The sequence below is a fragment of the Nannospalax galili genome, unplaced genomic scaffold (genome assembly GCF_000622305.1).
Source record: "Nannospalax galili isolate Female #2095 unplaced genomic scaffold, S.galili_v1.0 scaffold28, whole genome shotgun sequence".
Classification (NCBI taxonomy): domain Eukaryota; kingdom Metazoa; phylum Chordata; class Mammalia; order Rodentia; family Spalacidae; genus Nannospalax; species Nannospalax galili.
The window spans coordinates 3398198-3420586 of record NW_008359594.1 but is presented as its reverse complement, the minus strand read 5'-3'; the positions used below and the strand labels follow the sequence as shown (position 1 = coordinate 3420586).

The following is a 22389-nucleotide window of genomic DNA, read 5'->3' as shown; positions in this document are numbered from 1 at the left end:
TCTCCTGTTGTTTCTAATCAGCTTACTGAGTGTTTCACTTCCTTCTTCATTTCAGCCTGAGTAGTCTTCAATATTTCTAACTTTTTTCTGAATTCATTCGGAAGTTTACCCCTATCTTCTTTCAGTTCTTTGATCTCTTTGTGTGTTCTTTAAATTTCACTGAATTCTTTTACTATGTTTATATTGTTCTTTTAAGTTCCACGTCCTGTGTTATCTCTAGGGGGTTCTCACTGTACTCTTCTAGAGGACTATTGGTATTTGGTGGGGATATTTTATTTTGACTTTTCATGTTATTATTTTTTTCTCTGTGATTTTGACATGTGAATTTCTTTTGTAGTTTCTGATTCTTGTGTGAGTCTCAAGCCTTCAAGTTTAGGTCTACTTCTTTTTGTGAAGTTTATGTGTCTTTGTGTTTTACTTTTTGGCCATGGAAAGCTGGTTCCTCTAAGCTTCTTCTTTTTTTGCATGAAAAGCTGGTTCCTCCAAGCTTCCTATTCTCTCTTTTGATTTTATATTGGAGAGGCCAGATTGCTTTTGTCTTCAGGAGTTCCCAAGAGGCCCAAGTCAGATGAGGATCAGATGCTCTCAGGCTTTCTCCTAAGGTCTGGATCCCTCCAGGAAAGATGTTTCCTCAGGAATTTGGGGGTTGGACTGGCCTGGGAGCCCAGCCCAGGAAAGATGCTTGTGTAGGGCAGCTGGTGACTGTATCACCCAGAGATGCAAAGGAGAATGGGGGCGGGAAGCGGCCCCAAGGGCCCCTGGGTACTGTACAGAGGAGCTGGGTTGGTCTGGATGCAAAGGACCAGGAAGAGGAAAGGTCAGCCCCGGTGTTCAGGAAAGAGGCTGACGGGTTGTGCAGACCCAGGGAAGCAGAGGAAGGTGAGGGTAGGGCCAGGCCCAGAGCGCCCCTGAGGACCTGAGAAGGAACTGAGTTGGTCTGGATGCAAAGGATCAGGCAGCAGTGGTGGTTCCCCAGGAGTCTGGGGCGCCAAGACACGGAATAGGACAGGACCCAGGCTGGGAGAGACTGGTGGGAGAGATGGGAGTGTGAATGAAGCTGAGGTAGTCACTTCCAGGAGGGCGCGATGGACTTACCTGGGAGTGAGAGGCCGGCTGGTAGGAGAGAGGCCTGCGTGCCCCAATAAAAAGTTTTTTAAATGATAGGGTTGAGCTGGACATAGTGACCCACAGCTATAATCCCAACACTTGGGAGGTAGAAACAGGAAGTCAAGGCTAACCTGGGCTACATGAGACCCTCTTTTTTTAAAGACAGGGTCTTCCTGTAGCCCCAGCAGTCCTAGAACCCACTATGTAGACCTGGTTGGCCTTGAACTCACAGAGATCCACCAGCCTCCAAAGTGCTGGGATTAAAGGCATACCCCAAAAGTGAGGCAGGGAAGACAGCTCAATGGATAAGAGCACTTGACTTGCTGTGTAAGCAGGAAGACATGAATTTGAATCCCCAGTACATTACCCATGTAAAAAGCCAGGCAGGGCCTTGTACACACCTGTAACCCCAGCACTACAAGGGTGGAGACAGGAAGATTGTTAGAACTTGCTGACTGTCAGCCTTGCTCCAGATTCAGTCTCAAGGGAATAAGATAGTATTAGGACAGGATGCCTGGCATGATGATGACTTTATTCTGGTGACATATATGAGATCACTGAATGAACTGACCTTTAACATTTTAATCCTACCCAGACTGGATTTTGCAGGGTATCTGCATCCAAAATGATTTTCTGAAGAAGTTACAGAATATTTCTTTATTAAACTTTCAGTATTTCCCTATGTTTTTTATGTCAATCTTAAAATGTCTTGAAGAAAGGTCATTGATCATTTTTTATGTCAGTATATCTGTTTTATCATCCTGCTAAAATCAGAGCCATGTGCTGAGTTCTACTCAGTTGAGCTGAGTTGATGACTTTAGCCTTCTTCATTTACTTTGTAACTAAGTAATCTATACATTGCTCTTTTAAAAGCTCTATTAAGTCTCCCTTTACTCTCTTTTTGGCTTGCTCCTTTCTCTGTATTCCTACAATCTAGCACATTATCTAAAATACGCAGGAGGTGCTAAGAATGTTTGAATAAATGAGCTAAAAATGACTGCCATGTTTGACTTTTGAAGATTCTAGATGAAGGAAATCTGACTATGCCCATGAAAGTTCATGTAAGAGATTTTCAAGGCATAGTTTATATGCTCAATTGATCTATTAATCTGCCTTGGATTTAATATTGGACTTAACCCATAGATTTCCTAATTAAGGCATTATATAACCCTTGCTTCTATTTCCTCTCTATAGATCTCTATACAAATATGTCCACATTTTTCCTTTTAGTTACTTTAGACAGGTTCTTAAAACTGTACTCTTCAGCAGGGCATGGTGGTACACATTTTTAATCCCAACACCTCAGAGGCAAATGCAGGCAGATCTCAGTGAAACTGAGGCCAGCCTTATCTACATAGCGAGCTCCAAGTCAGCTGAGGCTTCAGGGAGACCCTGTCTGAAAACACATAAGCAAACAACCAACTGCATTCTTCAAACATAAAATACCCAAAAATATTCTATCTCCAGAATTTATTTTGAAGTACATTGTTAGTGTTAAAGTGGATAGCCATAAAAGGATGTCATTGTATTTCTGATCCTGATGTAATTATGGAATTATGTTATTTAAATGCCAGCTTTTAACTCTGAAGATTATATTTCAATCCATTTATTTATTCACTACATAATTATTGACAGATATCATTCCACTCACTGTTTGAAACAAAGATTAAAAAATTGCAGTTAAGGGGCTGGAGAGATAGATCAGCAGTTAAGAGCACTGGCTGTTCTTGCAGAAGACCCATAATTCAGTTCCCAGTACCCACATGGCAGCTAACAACTGTCCGTAACTCCAGTTCCAGGGGATCCAAGGCCCTCTTCTGACCTCAGAGAGGAATGCATGGGTATGGGTACACTTACATACATGCAGGCAAAACAGTCAGACACATAAAGTAAAAATAATAAATAATTCTTTTTAAAAAAAAGAATTGCAGTTAAGTGCCAGCAGTATGGCTCACCAGGGAAAGAGACTTGCTGCCAGGACTGATGACCTAAGTTCAATCCCTGGGATCTATATGCTAGAAGAAAAGAACCAATTCCCAAAAGTTGTCCTTTGACCTCCACACATGTATGAAGCACAAATAGAGAGACATAGAGAAAACAAATAAGTAAATAAATACTATTTATTTTAAAAGAATTGCAGTTAAGATTATCTGGATCTTGGGGGCTAGAGAGAACACTGGTTGTTCTTGGAGAAGACCCTGGTTAGAATCCCAGCACCCACATGACAGCTAACAACTGTCAGTAACTCCAGTTCCAGGTAATCCAACAGCTTCTTCTGTCCTCCGCGGGCATTGCACGACACGGGTGCATTTACATACATGCGGGTAATACACGCATACACATAAAATAAAAATAATAAATAAAATATTTTTTTAAAAAAAGATTATCTGGATCTTAAATTGAAACTGACAGCTTTGAACATTTGTCTGAGCATTTATTGTACCTCTTATAATTGTAATTATTTCTATTTAAAATAAATCATGGATTTTTGTCCCTAAGTTGGCTGCATTCATATTTAAATATAGTTTCCTATATCCTGGAATTAGTTAACAGAGTACAGTGTTCAAATTACATAGATAACTTACCCCTAAATAAAAAATATATGGTTTCAGAGAGGTTTTCAGTAATGAAGTCATGTAAATATTGAACCTGTCAGCTGCTGCACCACTGCCATTCCTTAAAGTGGTCTATTTGAGGATAAGTACAAATTGGCCTTTGGAGGTCAGCCTGTTTTATTATTTGACATAAAGTTGATATACACCATGGCTTGTCAGTTTTTGCTTACATTTATCTGTGCTGGGTCCAACCAGCATAGTAAGAAAACCTTGATAGATTACATCCTTTCCCCTGAAGCTTCTGAAACCTGTTGCCAAAGAACCACACAGTGCTGGGTTCAGCCACTGAGAGGCCCTATTCATTTGACAAGGCTGCCAAGCAATGATGGTTTATGGCATCTATTTATAAACTACAGTGCGTATTTTCATGTTTGTCTATGAAAATCTCTTTTTATCCTTTCTCTTCCCATTCTCGTCTACATTACTTATCTTGAGATCTAGGAGAAAATTAGAAATGAAAATTGAAATTGAAATTTAGATATGAAGATGTGTTCCAAATTTTTTACTTTAATACTTTCATTTAGTAAACATTTGTTAAACCCCAACTGGCTCCCTAGTACCAGGTAAGGTGCTAGGAATGCTGGTATAGCCTTCAAGGATTTCTGATCTTTCAGAAAGACCTGAGACTGGCTAGACTCTTAGGAGTCTCTGTGATAGTTGCCATATATTTAAAGGTTTAATGAAAGCTGTTTTCCAGAGGAATCTAAGTCACAAATAGTATATCTTTTACCAATAAGAAATGGAGAGCCACTGAAGAAAGTTGAATAGAGGCATACTCAAGACTTTTAAAAGCTGCATGTGAAAGGACTAGAGGCAGAGAGATTGGCTAGGAAGCAGTGCTATTTCTATCTTGTTGTAATAAAGCTACTCCTGTCAAGTGGGTCATTATTAAGTGCCTTTAATCCCTAGGGCCCTATGACTATAAGGCTACCAGATCAGAAGCAGATATTTGTTATGCTTTATTTTTAGTGTTTCTTATATATTTATATCATTATAATTATATTACTGGTTCAAATTTTTCAATATGCAATGATCATTGATTTTAGAGATATTTCCTTATTTCTTGTGTATTTTTACCAATCTTGTAAGTTATGAGAACCTCATACCATTTTCATTTCCAGGGAGTTTTAAACATCCTTTTGCGTCTTTCAGTTAGTCTCAGTAAATTATTCCCATCCTATTCATTTTCCACCATTTGTTTTTCAAAAGGTGATAACAGGGCCCTATCTGTTAGTCTGAGGACACATTTTTTAATGAACAAATATTTTTATTCTTCTTGAGTAAATACATAGAAATGGAGTTTCTGGGTTACAGAATTGGTGCATGTTTACTTTAAGAAGCTTAAGCTTTCCAGGGATGATACCCCACTTAATACTGCCACTGCCACCTGAAGTGCCTGATGGTGCCAGTTGCTTGATTTCCTGATCAACATTTACTAGACATTTTTTCTTTTCTTTGTGTGTGTGTGTGTGTTTTAAAATAGTATATGGGTACGTGTGTGTGTGTGTGTGTGTGTGTATGTGCATGCGTGCGTGTGTATGTGTGTGTGTGTGTAGAGCAGAGGTTTGACACCAAGTATCTTCTGTACCACTCTCCAATTTTTTGAAGCAAGCTCTGTCATTGAACCTTGAGCTTACCAATTGGCTAGACTGGCTGGCCAGTGAGCTCTAGGGATCTGCCTGTTTCCATATCCTGAGGACACATTTAAATGGAGAAAAAGTAGATCAACTACAGAAGCTTGAAAAGAAGAAAGTAAGGTTTGAGTTTAGTTTAGTCAAACATTTGTCCAAAAGAACTTTTTTAGTTTATAGCAAGGCAAGATTTAGAACACAATCTTTTTTTTTTTTTTTCCATTTAGAAAGTTGGTATGCCACAAAAATGTAGAGTATGTGATGTTATATCTGGCCTGCTGAAAATTGAGCTTTGGTGTCTAGATCACAGAGACTTCAGAGGAATGTACAGGATTAAAAGTTTAAAATAAAAACAGCTAAGATACTGAACGTTGAAGACATTGACCCAGATGATTGGAATTCGTTTAAGAGAATTTGTCATTTTTGGAGGAAATAAAGCCTAAACACACAAAGCACTTTTAGATTTAGGGGAATGGCTTGACCTACTTGCATGGGCTGTGGAATGCTCATGGTTTCACTTGGAATGTCTAAGTTTCTGATTCTCATGTGAAATCTGCTTAGCTCCCAGGAGATCATATACTGCTATTTGGGGGAGAGAGACCATGATAATTATCTTTATGTTATATCCTTGCTACCTTGAATGTCTCTTTCCGTTAGAACTAATGACCAAGTCTGTTGAATCTCTGTCCTTCAGTTCAGCAGCCATTTACTGTACACATGCTGCATGTCACATACCACACCAGATTCTAAACACGTGCATAAAACACTGAAGATGCTAGAATAAAGCAGAAGCGTTCTAAGAACACAGAAAGGAGCGGTGGCTTCCAATTTGAGGTGGGAGAGTAGAGAGTAGGAAGGCTTCAGTAGAAAAAGGTTATTTGAGCTGGGTCAAAGACAGAACACACCTTTGCTAATGCAAATATAAAAATAAAAGTATGATGCCTATTAAATAAACAGGAAATGTGAGCCAGAGAGATTGCTCAGTAGTTAAGAGCACCAGCTACTCTTTCAGAAAATCTAGGTTAGTTTCCCAGCACCCAAATGGCGACTCACAATTAACTGTCTATAACTCCAATTCCAAGGGATCTGACACCCTTTTCTGGCCTCTGCAGGTACCAGGCACACACAGGGTCCATATCTATACATGCAGGCAAAACACTCATACAAGTAAAATAAAAATAAATCTTTTTTTTAAGAACAGGAAGTAAATGATTGATGTGAGTCAATGGAAAATAGTGGTAGATGAGACAAAGAACTGACCAGCTTCTAGAAAGTACTTTACCTAAATTAGCACAGACTACCAACAGCCTTCTTCCACCACCCTAAGTTGTCTTACTTGCCAGTTCTCAGGAAATTTAAAAAGGAAAAAAAAAAGCATTTCTGGAACTCTTGAGGCTTCCCATAGCCATATTATTCCTGGGTTGTTTGTTGTTGTTGTTGTTGTTGTTTTCTGATTTGAAGAAATGGGTAGAAAATGGAAGCCCATAAAACCTTTTCTAGGACCTGGGCAAAAATAGGTTGATGTTTCTACCTACCCACCTACCTATCTATCCATTCATTCTCAGTCAGATGGTTGCTTGGCTCTTAGGTATACAAATGAGGCACAGTCCCTGCCATCCGTAAGTAACCCATTGGGGAATTCAAACAGTGACCTGAGATGGTTGTATATATACTTAGAGAAAAATATACACACAAGGCACATCTAAGGTTCCAAGGAAGGTTCAGTGAGTATGTGGAGAATATATTAAAGAAACACTGCCCAGAAGCAGAATGTTTGAAGAGAGAGATGAGAGTCAGGGGTATACTAGTGCTAGACCACCTTAGCATGTGTGAGGCCCTGGGTTTGATCTCCAGCACTGGGGGCAAAAAAAAAAAAAACAAAAAAAAAAAAACAAGATGAAAGAAGTGGGAAACTATAGCTTGTAGAAGACAGGAAGCATGAAGCCAAGAGTGCTAGAGGAACCACAAGTGCACTTAGGGTGCAGAGGAAGTGCTGTAAGAGAAACAGGAGCACCATGGCCAGGTCATGAAAGGCTTGCTTGCTGTGCTTGAAGGTTTGGATTTGATCTCTGGTGCAGGACTTTTTCAGCAGAGGAGTGCCATGATCACTTTTGACATTTAGTGAAAAAAATCCCTAGTAGTTAGTGAGGTTCTCGAGAGAGACAGGAGGAGATAATGAAAACCGGAGACTGTCACAGTGGTCAGGAAGAAGATAAAGGCCTGAGCTGAAACATTTCACTGTTTCTACCATTCTCTGTGGCACTTCCATCTCTGAAAGGTCTGGGCCAGCAACTGAAAAATGAGGGCTTATTGCAGAACATACTTCTGTTATCTTGTAAATAAACCATGTTCTGATTTCTCACATTAACCAAGGAAAAATAGGGCTAGAGCAGCTCTGGGAAGAGGTCTCACCATTACAGGAAGAGTTCAATAAATGCCAAATCCTGACCTTCTTGGTGAATAAGGGCACAGGGGAATGAGAACATATGGCTGAAATTGAATTTGTGGATTGTTGGTTTGCTTTATTGAGATACAATTTGCATACCATAGATTCATTGCATCTAATTCTAGGACATTTTCATTACAGAACCAAGTCCTTGTCACCTACGTTCTCCTTTTCTCTTAATCCTTGGCAACCACTGACATGTACTCTATAGTTTTATATATATCTAGATGTTTCATATTAGTGGAATTATGCAACACGTGGTCATTTCTGACTGGTTTCTTTCCCTGAAGTGTTGGAGATCAAACCCAGGGCCTCATACATGCTAAGGTGGTCTAGCACTATGTTTACCCCTGACTCTTCCCTCTCTCTTCAAACATTCTGCTTCTGGGCAGTGTTTCTTTAATCTGTTCTCCACACTCTTGTTGATCCATCCTTGGGACCTCAGATGTGACTTGTGTACATTTTTCTCTAAGCATATATACAACAGTGGTATCATTTTCAAAGTTCATCTATGCAGTATATATCAGTATTTCATTCCTCTTTGTGGTTGAATAATATTCAATTGTATGGCTGTACCACATCTTGTTTACCCATTCATGAGGTGATAGACATTTGGGTTGTTTTCTACTTTTAGACTGCTAGAAATAATACAGATATTGGCATTTGTGTTCAAGTTTATATATGGGCATATGTTTTATTTCCAGCTCCATAAGAGTGGAAATGCTGGCCCATGTGGTAAACTCTGTGTCTAACTTTTTGAGAAGCTTCTGAACTGTTTTCCAAGTTAGCTATATTGCCAGTTTCTACTAACAATGTAAAAGCTAGTAGGAGCATTTGAATTTCTCCAAATCCTCCCAACTACTTACCTATTTTTTTTTAATTATGGTGATCCTAGTGAGTACAAAGTATTAAATCATTATGGAATGGGTTTACACTTATTTATGAGTAATGATGTTGAGCATCTTTCATGTATTTATTGGCCATTTGTATATCATCTTTGGAGAAATGCCTATGTGAATTTTTTGCCCAAATTTTAACCATTTTTGTAAGAGTTCTTTATATATTCTAGAGATGTCTCTTACCAGATATCTAATTTGAATGCATGCTCCCCTATTCTCTAGGTTGTCTTTTCACTTTCTTCCTTTTCTTCTCCTTTCTTCCTTCCCTTTTCTTCCTCCTTTTTGATGTCTTTCCAAGGTCTTGCTATGTAGCCCAGGCTGCCTTCAGCCTCCTCTAGGGTGCTAGGATTACAAGGGAGTGCCACCAGGCCTGGCATTTTCTTTTCACTTTCTTAAAGATGCCCTTTGAAACATATGTTCAGTTTTTTTACTTGTACCATATCTATTTCTTGTTATTGTATATTGTATAATATCTAAGAAACCATTGCCCAACTCAAGGACACAATGATTTCTGTGCCTTGTCAAGTTTTTAAAATTTCTTTTATACTAGTGCCACACTGTCTTAATAACTATAGTTTGTAATAAGTTATGACTGTTTTTTACTACCCTTAAGCCACTTGTTTTTCCACATGAATTTTAGGGTCCCCACATCAATTTTTGCAAGAAATTCAACTGTGATTTTGAATAGGGATTATATTAACTCTATAGGTCAATTTGGGGAATATTTCTATCATAATGGTATTAAAGTCTCTGATCCATGAGCATAAATCGACTGCATAAATTAGTCATTTTAATAATGTGACTTACTTTAATAACATCACTAATTTAAATTTATTTAAGTATTTTTTAAACGTCTTTCAGCAGCCCAGCATGGTGGCGCATGCCTTTAATCCCAGCATTCGGGAGGCAGAGGCAGGTGGATCTCTGTGCAGTCAAGGCCAGCCCAGTCTACATAGTGAGTTCCAGACCAGCTGGGGCTACAGGGAGACCCTGTCTCAAAAAAAACAAAAAAATTAAAATTAGAAAAATGTCTTTCAGCAGTGTGTAGTTTCAGTGTACAAATCTTGCTTAATTAAATTTGTTCTTAAATACTTTGTTCTCTTTGATATTGCAAACAGGCTTATTAGTGTTTGTTTTGGATTGCTTATTGCAATTGATTTTTGAATATTGATCTTATATCCTGCAGTTTTGATGAACTGGCATATTCTTTACTTCCCTTTAAAAAATATTTTTATTTATTATTTTTATTTTATTTTGTGTGTGTGTGTCTTTTTAAAGCAGGGTCTCTCTGTAGCCCGAGCTGTCCTGGAACTCACTATGTAGACCAGGCTGGCTTTGAACTCACAGAGATCCGCCTGCCTCTGCCTCCCAAGTGCTGGGACTACAGGCATGTGCCACCATGCCCTGCTATTATTTTTATTTTATGTGTATGAGTGTATTACCTACATGTGTGTAAATGCGCCAGTGTCATACAATGTCTGTGGAGGTCAGAAGAGGGTGTTGGAGCCCCTAGAACTGGAGTTACAGACAGCAGTCAGTGCTCTTAACCACTGAGCCATCCCTCCAGCCCCGCTTTCCTTTTTTTTTTTTTTTCTTTTTTTTTTTCTTCTTTTTCTCTTTTTGAGATGGGTCTCATAGTTCAGGCTGGGCTCAAAGCTGGCCTCAAACTTCTTGTAGCTGAAGATGGCCTTGACCTCTTGATCTTCCTGCCTGCCCCTCCCAAATAAAATTGTAAGCATATCCTACCACACCCAGTTTTATTGGATTCTGGGAATTGAACTCAAGTCATCTGGCATACAAGACAAACACTCTACCAACTGAGCTACATCTTCAGTCCTGGCATATTACTTGTAATAGATACCCATCTGATTCCTTGGGCTTCTCAAAATGCAGGATTACATCATCTAGAATAGTAGAATAATTTTCTTTCCAGTCTGGATGTTTTCTGCCTCTATCACCACATAGTATTCCTCCTATTTGTCTTTGTATTGTATTTTCCTTTTTTTTTTATTTTCCGTTTTTTTTTGTTGTTGTTGTTGTTTTGTTTTGTTTTTTTTTTGAGACAGGGTCCCCTGTAGCCCCAGCTGGCCTCAAACGCACTATGTAGACTAGGCTGACTTTGATCTCATAGAGATCTGCCCACCTCTGTCTCCTGAGTGCTGGGATTAAAGGTATGTGCCATCATACCCAGCTTTAGTTTTTAAATTTTATGTATTTGTGTGTGCAGTATGTACGTGTACCATGTATGTGCAAATGCCTGAGGAGGCCAGAAGAGGGAGTTGGATCCCATGGAACTGGAATTACAGGCAGTTGTGAGCCACCTGATGTGGGAATGGAACCCAGATCCTCTGCTAAAGCAGCCAGTGCTCTTAACCATTGAGCCATCTCTCCAGCCCTGTGTTTTCTTCTTATCAGGGTATCAGTCATATTTGTTAGGTCCTTACCCTAACAACCTCAACTTGATTATATTAACAAAGACTCTATTTATAAATAAGGACCAATTCACAAGTACCAGGGGTTAAGACCGCAACATAATGCAATCCATAGCAAGGCATTAAGCTCTACTTCTGTCTCTTGAGTAGAGGCCTCATTTTAATAATGCAACTAATTTTAGTAGCTTTTGTGGAAGTTTCATGATATTCTGTTTTTAAAACATAATGTCTTCATCCAGTGTGTTGGCACATGTCTTTAATCCCAGTACTCAGAAGGCAGAAGCAGGCAGATCTCTGAGATTGAGGCCAATGTAGTCTACATAGTGAGTTCCAGACCAGGTGGACTACAGCCAGACCCTGTCTCAAAAACAAAAATATAATGTCTTCTTTCCATTATATAAGAAACTGTATCATATATTATAAGTGTAGATAGATAGATAGATAGATAGATAGATAGATAGATAGATAGAGTGCTAATACAATGTAAATTTAGATGTTATAAACAACAAAACAGTATCTTCTCAGGCTGCTGTACAGTGGTCCCATTCCTAGTTTCTATTCTGTTTTCAATAATGCTCTCAAGTATTTTCTTGATTCCCAAATGCTGTCCCAAATGCTGTCATCTCTACTGTCAGAATGCAAGGGTCTTTAGTATTTGTCCTTCCTTAATATTCTGGTGTGGTGAGTGACAGGGACAGGACTGGAGAATCAGCTTTCTTTTTTTTTTTTTTTTTTTAAAAAAAAAGTGTTCTAGTTTGCTTCTCCATTGCTGTGACAAAACACTCTGACCAATACCAACTTGGGGAGGAACAGGTATATTTTGTCTTACATCTCGTAGGAACTCAGGGCAGGAACCTGGTTGCAGGAGCTGGAGCACAGACCATGGAGGAACACTGCTTACTGGCTTGCTCCCCTGGCTCTTGCTCAACCTGCTTTCTTATACTATAAAACACAGGTCCACCCGCCCAAGGATGGCACCACCCACAGTGGGCTGGTCCCTCCCAAATCACTCAATAATCAAGAAGATGCCTCACATACATGACCACAGGTCAGTCCAATGGAGGTAATTCTCCAGTTGAGGCTGCCTCAACCCAGGTGTGTCAAGTTGACACTAAAGCTATCCATAAAGCCTATCATGTAAACTGGCCCCAGCCAGTGTCCCACCCCTCTGAAAGAAATGCTGATGCATAATTTATATTTGTTGCTCCCATACTTTTTAATGTAGGGGAATTTGACCCTTTGTGGTTTTCACATTTTCAATGAAAATATTAAATGATTCTTAGATTTCCCCATACCTACTTCATTTATTTCTACTCTAGCTTCAATTATGAGATGAGACTGAAAATTTTTATTAATTCTCTTTCCTTTTTAAAAAAAAATAATGCAGGCCAATCTAGAGCAGCTATGATACCTCCCAAGCATCCACGGCAGCCCAAGGGAGCTTTGGATGACGCCATTGCCTTCGGAGAGAAAACAGACCAAGAAATATTGAGTGCTTCCCAACCCACACCACCCCCACTGCCAAAGAAAATGATAAGAGCCAATACAGAACCAATCTCCAGAGACCTTCAGAAATCCATGGAAAGTAGTCTTTATGTCGTGGCTAATCCTACCTATGATATTGATCCCAACTGGGATGCCAGCAGTGCTGGCTCTTCCATTAGCTATGAACTCAAAGGACTGGACATTGAGTCTTGTGACTCCTTGGAGAGACCTTTGCACAAGGAGAGACCTGTCCCTTCAGCAGCAAACAGTATCACCAGCTTAACCACTCTTAGTATTAAAGACAGATTTTCCAACAGCATGGAGTCCCTGTCCAGCCGACGTGGTCTCCCCTGCAGACAGGGTCGAATCATCCAGAAACCACAGAGACAAGCACTTTATCGAGGACTTGAAAACCGAGAGGAAGTGGTGGGTAAAATCCGAAGCCTTCATACAGATGCCTTGAAGAAACTGGCTGTTAAATGTGAAGACCTCTTCATGGCTGGGCAGAAAGACCAACTCCGTTTTGGGGTGGACAGCTGGTCAGACTTTAGGTTAACCAGTGACAAACCATGTTGTGAAGCAGGTGATGCTGTTTACTACACTGCCTCATATGCAAAAGATCCACTTAATAACTATGCAGTCAAGGTAAGAAAATGCTATAAATCTCATCTTAATCTTAATCAACACATTATTACTGGTATGGGCCCATTCTTCTTTCTCAGTTTCTTTTCTCCATTTCCTCTGTTCTGTAAAAGTTAGTGAGCTTCTACTTAACAGCAGATTCGCTAATAAGCAAGTGGCTTACTTATTATTCAGAGGAAAAATGGACATAGGAAATAGAGTTACAACAGCATACTGCATGCTAAGATAGGGGTAAACAAAAATTCTGTGGGAGCTTGGAAAGACTTTTGATTAGTTACAATTACTATTTTCATTGCCATGACCAAATACTTTGCAAGAAACAATTTAAGGGAGGGTTTATTTTGACCTTCAGTTGGAGGGGATATAGTTCATCACGCTGGGGAAAGCATGACAACAGGTACTGGGTTGACTGGCTACATTGAATTCAGAGAAAGATGCATACTGGTGTTCCACTCACTTTCTCCTTTTTTTAAGATTTATTTTTATCTTATGTTTGTGAATGTTTTGTCCACTTGTTTGTATGTGCATCCTGTGTGTGCAGTGCCCACAAAGGCCAGAAGAGGGCATTGGATCCCCTGAAACTAGATTTAGAAGCAGTTGTGAGCCACCATTTGGGTGTTGCAAACTGAACCTGGGTCCTCTGCAAAAGCAGCAAGTGCTCTTAACAGCTGAACCATCTCTCCAGTACCACTTTCTCCTTTTTACTAATAGGACCCCAGCCCATGGAATGTTGCTGACCTTATTTAGAGTGGGTCTTTCCTACTTTTAAAATTTTTTGCAAACATCCTCATAGACAAAGCTAAAAATATGTTTCCCTGGTATTTCTAAATCCTATCACATTGAGAATGAAGACACATTCCAGACAGCCTGCTACTTCAGGATACCCAGAACGCTTGACACTAAGGATTCTTGCCCAGTTCCATAAGTTCCAGGAGTAAAATAAATATGGCATGGATTATGATATTCAGAAGATTTGGGTTTTGATCCTGGCTTTACTACTTAGTAGCTTTGTCAGTAATGGTGTCATGAGACTTGTTTTGTTAAGAGCAAAATGTCACTATCATTAGTTTCTTCCCAACTTTAAGAGAGTTTTAAATCTTTGGGGCTCAATTTTCTCCTCTTCCAAATGTTTACAGTGATAATCTGCATACTTTATGGGACTGAGGTGAGGATCAGGTGAGATGATGCGAGTGAAAATGTTTTAAAAACACAAAGCTCTGTGTAAAGTTAAGATTATATTCTCCATTCCCATAGCGTCCTTTTACTGATTCTATTCACTGGTTCAAAACCAATTAACATATTTAAATGACTTTTACATGTTAATTTATCTTAGGAAGACCAGATGGTATCTTAATAAATTAATGGGTAAGGTAAACAACTGGCCTTACCTGTCTGTCAAGACAATGTATGCCATCATCTCAGCTGGCTGCTCTCTGCAGTTGCAGCACTTACATCTCTATCTTGACCCTCTACTACAGTCCACACTTTTAAAATTAAACCAAGGGATAAACTGCAGAGAGAAGATGTGGACTCAAGTTAATATATTACTATTGAGTCTAAAAAAGCATTTTGAGATTCTACGTAGCACTCAAGAGTTATTACATCAATTGGGGTTATAGTACCTTATCTATCTTGGGTCTTTATTGTTATAATATCACCAATGCAGAATGAGTACCTATTTCAGAAAGGGCCATAGAACTATCTGTTCTTTCAAAACAATTGAGAAGTAGGGCTTGACTAACTTTATGTATTATTGCCATGCAATCTTGTCTCTTTCCTAAATCAATGGTCTGGTATTGATTTCTTTGCTTGTAATGATGCAGAAGCAATCTCAAAAGAACAGGTGGCAAGTGATTATACACTGGGAGTTGTTGGCAGGTTTGGGAAAGGGTATTTTACACTAAATGCTGAATATAAGTGTCTCTTTGAAGACCTTCTGGGCATTTCCAGAAGTGCCTAATTGATTATACAACTTTAAAGGAATAAACTACAAGAACTCAGAACTCTGCATTTATAGAGATGAGCAAAAGAAACCAACAGTCAGTCCAAACAATTCTTTTAACTGTTTGTCTTCTTAAAGTATCCCTTCCCATATTAACGGAATTTAAAGTACGCTAATGGATATGAGTTGTCTCTTTCAATATTGCAAAAGGAAGTCAATTGACAGGCAAAAGATATTGCCCACATATTCACTGCAGTGATAAATACTAAAATGTTTAATTTGTATGTCAGTTTTTTTTCAGACTGCCATAACAAAATATCATAGACTAGATGGCTTAAAAAATAGAATTTTGTTGGGGGGGTGTGGTTGTACATGTGTTTTTCTGGGAAGTGAGCCCAGAGTCTTATGTATGCTAGGCAAGCACTCTACTATTGAGCTAACCCAACAATAGAAATTTGTTTTCTCATGTTCTAGAGACTGAAAAATCTAGTGTCAGAGTTCTGACTTGCTTATTTTCTGATGAAGGCTCTTCCTGGTCTATAGATCTTCTCTCTAAACCCCCACATGATAATGAGACTCACAAAAAGAAAACTGCTCCAGTATCTCTCATAAGCACCCTGATCCTCTTATATCTGTGCTCCAACCTTACATCTTTAACTACCTCTTTCTTTATAGGCACCCTGGTCCTCTTATATCTGTGCTCCAACCTTACGTCTTTAACTACCTCTTTCTTTATAGGCCCTGTCTCCAAATACAGTCACATTGCAGTTTAAGGCTTCAACATATAAATTGGAGGGAGACACAATTTAGTCCATAGCATTCCATCCTCTCTCACTCTCTTTATCACAGAAAAAATAACATCCCAATCGAAGTCCAAAATCTTAAGTCTTGTCTAAGTATTATATAAATGAGATGTGGATGAGACTCAAGTTATGATTATCCTAAGACAACATTGCTTTCTGTGAACATAATGATGCCAGACAACTTATTTGCTTTCAAAATACAACTATACACAGGCATAGAATAGACATTTCCACTCCCCCCCCCAAAATGAGAAATCAGAAGGAAGAAAGGAAGGAGAAATGTGTCCCCAAAGTAACTCATAACTCCTTCTAACTCATAAGACTCAAGAAGAATTCTTTTGGTTTGATACTCTGTCCTTCACAATCACTGGAGTGACACCATCACTCCTATCTCTGCAAAGAGAACTGAAGCAGTCCTCGTGGTCCCCTTGGCCTTCCAATTCTAAGGAAGCAGTCTCATCATTTGACACCTAGAAGGAACAGCTTTACCCACTGGACCTATTGTGAGAACAGCCTTGATCCCTCTTTATTTGAATGTGTGTGTGCCTGCATGAGTTTATGTGTACCACATGTGCACAGGTACCCACAGAGACCAGATGAGAACATTGAATCCCCTACGACTTGAGTTCAAAGTGGTTGTGAGCTGCCCTATATGGGTACTGACAACCAAACTCAGATACACTGCAAGAGCAATAAGTGCGCTTAACCTAACCACTGAGCCATTTCTCCAGCTCCAGCCTTGATATCTCATTATCACTTTTATGGTTATTCTTCCCTTTAAGAATTTAAGATATGGGGCTTGGAGAGATGGCTCTGTCTTTTGGAGACAGGGTCTCCTTGTAGCCCCAGCTGTCCTGGAACTCACTATGTAGACCAGGCTGGCCTTGAACTCACAAAGATCTGCCTGCCTTTGCCTCCCAAGTGCTGGGATTAAAGACATGCACCACAACGCCAGGCCCAAATAAAAATATTTTTAAATTACAGGATTTAATATGTACATAGTGAGATACAGTTCAGAGCACCATTTTCATAAAATATTCAGTCAGTCATACTTATTTATTCCTGCATTCTCAACTATCTAGAAAGAACCTGGGTTTGTGATTTCCTGATAACATACTCCCTATGTACTTATAAAGTATGTAGTGGATTTCTTTATCATTGTATTATCATACTAAGTTGTACAAGTAAGCAGTACTTCCATTTTACAATACAGGAACATACATGTCTCTCTTACTCACTATTCCTTTTGACTTCCACTGCAAGAACCATGGCTTATTAATCCTTATGTGCTTAGCATCTAATACAATATCATGTAATAGTGGGTATTTACTAAAATATTTCATGACCTTTCAAAAAACAATATACAACATTGTGATTCTTTGTGGACTTATAGTAATACATATGAGTAGGATGAAGGCCTTACTCTCAAGGATCTTTTATTGCAAAAGGGAAGATAAAAACATAAATAACTCCTAAATAAGCAGATTATAAAGAAGGTTCAGAGTGGTATATAGAGATACAAAGATGGATAAATATAAATGAATGAAAGAAGCCATTAGTGCTTATCTTAGGGTCATAAGAAAGGGCTTCTCAGGGCTGGAGAGATGGCTCAGTGATTAAGAATACTGACTGCTCTTGCAGAAGACCTGGATTCTATTCCCAGCACCCAGATGGCGGCTAACAACCATCCATAACTCCAGTTCCAGGGGACCCAACACTGCCTTCTGACCTCTATGGCCATTGCACAACACAGGTGCACCTACCTACATGCAAACAATATACTCATAAAATAAAAATAATAAAATATTTTTTAAAAGGAAAGGGCTTCTAGTGGACATATAATACTATATTCTGTGGCAAATATAATATAAAGAGAGAATAGTGGAAAATTGGGCTATGAAGAGATTGGAGACCAAATCTAGAGATTTTCAATGAATTTAAGAGGTTAGACTTTATTTTGTGTTTAGGGGGAAGCTACTAAGGATTTGTTGTTGTTATTGTTTTGAGACAGGATCTCACTGTAGCCCCAACTGCCTGGAGCTCACTTACCTAGACTACGCTGACGTTGAACTCACAGAGATCCTCCTGCTTCTGCCTCCCAAGTACTAGAATTAAAGGTGTGCGCCACTGTGCCTAACTCGACTAAGGATTTTTAAACAGAGAATTAGTATAAGAGTAGTGGGTTAGGAAGAAAACCGTAGTGGAAGGAGGCTCAAAGACTGAAGCAGGGAGGTCAGCTTTTGCAGTAGTCCAAGTGAGTAATGAGACCATGGACAAAGGAAATAGAACAGAGGAAATGAAGGAGCATGTGGTTCAAGAGGTAAGGACAGGGACTGGAGAGATGACTCAGCAGTTAAGAGCACTGACTGCGCTTGCAGAGGACCCAGGTTCACATCCCAGCACCCACATGGCGTCTACAAGCCATCCTTAACTCCAGTTCCAGGGGAATCCAAAGCCCTCTTCTGACCTCCATGGCATTGCATGACACGGGTGCACTCACATAAATGCAGGCAATACACTCAGACATAAAATTTTAAAAAAATAAATTTTTTTTTTTAAAAAAAAGAGCTAAGGACAGTGGTAAGCCATGATTGGGTGTGAGACGAGGGCAGCAGTCATAAATTTCTAAGTAGAACAACCCCAAAAGAATGGCAGTGCCGTTAAGTGAAATATGCATCAGAAAACCAAAAACTTGGGCTCTCTATGAAGCATACAATAATACAGCCAAGTTCAAGAAGTCCAGCAGCCAGCTAAAATCATGAGATCGGTCCTCAGGAGAGAGGTGAAGACTAGAAATATGGTTTCCTCATCCTCTTGTAACTTGATTGAGTTCTAACTGTGGGATGTATGAGATTGTTAGTGGAAGAGTCTACAAAGTGGGGAAGGGCCCACACATCTAAGTGACTCAAAGTAGGAGCACTTGGAACAGCATTTGCTAAGGGCAAAGTCATACAGACCAGAGGACTACAGAGGGCTCAAGCTGAATGAAGACTCAGAAGAAGATTCAATCTTTGGTAAACCTCAGGAAAATATAATGAGTAATAGTGGAGATGAATACCAACACAGCAAGTTAGAGGGGAAAGAGTATAGGGAGTCAGTGAATATAGTCTTTTTAAGTAAATATCTTGACAAAAGAAAGACAAAATTGATTCCCAAACAATATTTTACCTTCAGCTCCTATTTCTTTCTCTTCCCTATCTTCTTTTATCCTCTCATCTTGGCAAACTACCACTCAGCAGATCAGACTGACCGTCTGAGTGAGCTGCACATTGTCCTCCAGTCCTTAACTTCCCTGATCTCTAAATGAAACTGAACATAAAGTTAAGCATAAACAAAACCTCCCTGCTAAGTGAAATTCCCATTGTTTTCTCTTTCAAGGAATCAGAGTAGCCATTAACCAAACATACTACAAACGTACTACATAGTAACCAAAATAGACTACAGTCGATTTTAGAAGGGTCTTCATCATCCTGCACTAGAGACCAGAGAGGAATAGTCAATTTTGCATAGAGATGCCAGTTTCATGGGGAGACTGCCTCCTAACTCCTAGGCAGAACCTTTCCTGTTCATTGTACTTGTCAGTAAGCTAGCCCTGCTAAGCCTCAGTACAGTGCCTTGCCTAGGAGAAACAGGATAGACACTTTGGTAAGATTTTAGCTTGGTCTTACTAAGAAGTTTGGTTTGGTTTGGTTTGGTTTGGTTTGGTTTGGTTTGGTTTGGTTTGGTTTGGTTTGGTTTGGTTTGGTGATTCTCTCATGAGATAATCTTTTAACAAATACTGCCCTGAAAACCCAGATGATAAATGTGGATAAAGTTACTTTGAAAAACATGTTTAAAGTTTCATATAAATAAAAATAGCTTTCTGAGTTTTTTCCCCAACAATTCCAAAGTTTAGATGATAAGTATCTTCCCCTTTCATAGTCCAGATCTTTGCTCTCAAGGATAGGAGGCACAAAGCTCAGTAGAAATGCATACTTTCCTGTTACAACAGTGGGGCTGTTTGCTTTCTTCCATCTACACCACAGTCCTGCTACAAGTTTATAATAAAGTTGAGATAAACTGTGGAGACCAGCATCTTTTATTGCATATTTTACTCAGCTCCTGATTGATCTCATTTGAGTGGGTGCTGAGAAAGCAAGACACTAAATGAAGAAGGATTAACTGGAGTAACTGTGATTGGTAATAATTTAAAGCTAGTTCATACTGTCTACACAGGCAGTTAATTACTAGCTTAGTGGTAAGGAAAAATCTAGATGGGAAACCACTTCCACTTTCATAATTCAACACAAATATGTCCAACATTGAAACATTGCAGAAAGTGATTGATCAGCAGCCTCCTGCACATACACATAGCCATTCTGTTAGTGCCTTCTTCATTTCATGGCTTAGTAAATGCAGAAGTATCAGAGTCTCATCTGGGAAATCACTTAGTGTGAAGAGGTTTGGAGTGTTCATGTGAACTTAGATCAAAATAAATTGCCTAATAGGAAAACAAGGAGTCAGAGCTTTATATTGATAAGGTAAGAGAATATATTTGGAATTAAAAATTGGGGTTCACATTAATTGAATTCCTAATCTGAGCCCTAAGATGATTAGTTAACTGTTCTGTGCCTTAGTTTCTCTGGTGTGAGTATCCAGAGGTATCACTTTATCAGCTTAAATTACTGGATTAGGAATACAGGTTATTTTTTTTTAATTCACATGCTAAGAGGGAAAGTGAAAAAATTTGGTGAGTGTAAGTCATGAATAAAATGGTAAAGCCTTACACGGTTGCCTTCTCAAATATCTCTTCTAGGTTCCAAATGGATTTCTTGGACATTTTTACAGTAGTTTAAGCAGTAAAATCTCTGGCCTGTCTGACAGATTTCATAGCAGATTCCTACAATGTGAAACCCTGAGTACTTTGGGCCTAGATAGCATTTCATATATTAAATATTTGACCTATTTCGAATGCAGTTGTAACATTATGGCCTGTGTGGGACTCTTACATCTGCAGCTGCAAGTTAAGCAGTACTCTTCCTCAGCAGATCACAGATTTAATGCCAAGCAGTAAGCCTGTATACTTAAAGTACCAAATTGAGTATCAATTTAGAATTTGCAGGGTTTCATTCTACATGCTTTCCCATTTGCACTTGTGCATTTGTGTACTGCAACAAAATAGCACAGATGGTATAATGTGCGATCCTCAATGTTTCTCATTTTTGTCCCTCTACAATTCATTTCCTATGATATCCATCTCACTTAAGGTTCACTGAGGCACTGTAAAATGCATAGTATGAGATGGAAATGAGATTCCCTGCTGATAAAGTAGAAGTATGCTGAAGGCGCACTGGGACCATAATGGAAAAATAAAAGCTAATGTAGGCTATTTTTGAAGAGTCCTGAATTTTGTAATTATTACTTTCTTTGGGGAAAAGAAGAGAAAATTGAGTGGCATGATAAAGAACCTTGTCATTTTGTGTAGTTTTGTACAGTACAAAATCAGTGAGCCTCCATGGCAGACTAGACTCAGCAGACAGCCCTCATTGATCCAGTTTTACTCAACTGTGTAGTCACTCATGAGTGTTGATTATTCAGGTTTGTCTACTATTGTCCCTTCCCCATTACCTTGCCAACTTCATCTGTTTTGTAAAAACTGTTCATGCACTCTAGCTACTTTGAATGAATAAACCATATAACCACCCTGGATCCAATATAGTCTTTTCTCTGTGTTTTGTATAGATAAATTGAACTTCTGCTATGTGCTGTGTTCTCTGCTAGGCCCTCAGATACAAGTATCTATTCTTAAGGTAGACAAAAAGTCGAGCTAACTCTAGTAAGAGAGGTGTGTACAGATAATAAAAGTAGCACAGCAAGAAGGCGTAGAGTGTTTAGTACTTTCTCTAACAGAAGTAACACCTGAACGATGCTTTGAAAGAAAAGTAGGAATCCCTTAGGCACCTAAGGAATGAAAATGGGGCCCCATGGAGATAACACAACTTAAAATGTCAGCAGATTATCTATATTATTTTGCATAAATATTTTTAGAAATCTGACCAGTGAAAAAGTGAGATGCAATAGCTTTCAAATATAGTACAGTGTGGCATTATGTAGCATCCTATCAGTATGATATAAGTAAAACTTCTATTGGTACAAATTTGGGAGGGGGGCAAACCTATGGTTGAATCCAAAATTCATTAACAGGTAATTTAGTCAAAATGTAAAGCCGAATACCCTCCTCTGACAGTGAATTAAACTCAGTGGTCTTCTAGCAAACGAAGAAAAAGAAAGAAAGGAAGAAAGAAAGAAAGAAAGAGAAAGAGAGAGAGAGAGGGAGGGAGGGAGGGAAGGAAGGAAGGAAAAAGAAAAAAAAAAAATGAATTCATGCAACCAATAATGAATTAATTC

General features: G+C 39.0%; 1 protein-coding gene across 1 annotated transcript in view; it reads left to right on the top strand.

Annotated features, from left to right (window-relative positions):
- Peak1 (pseudopodium enriched atypical kinase 1) overlaps positions 1 to 22389 on the top strand; it is an 84678-nt gene that overhangs the window by 49235 nt on the left and 13054 nt on the right. The window contains exon 3 of the mRNA XM_008823439.3: positions 12518 to 13260. Coding sequence (XP_008821661.1) covers positions 12518 to 13260 — 743 coding nt within the window. The remainder of the gene's footprint in view (positions 1 to 12517; positions 13261 to 22389) is intronic.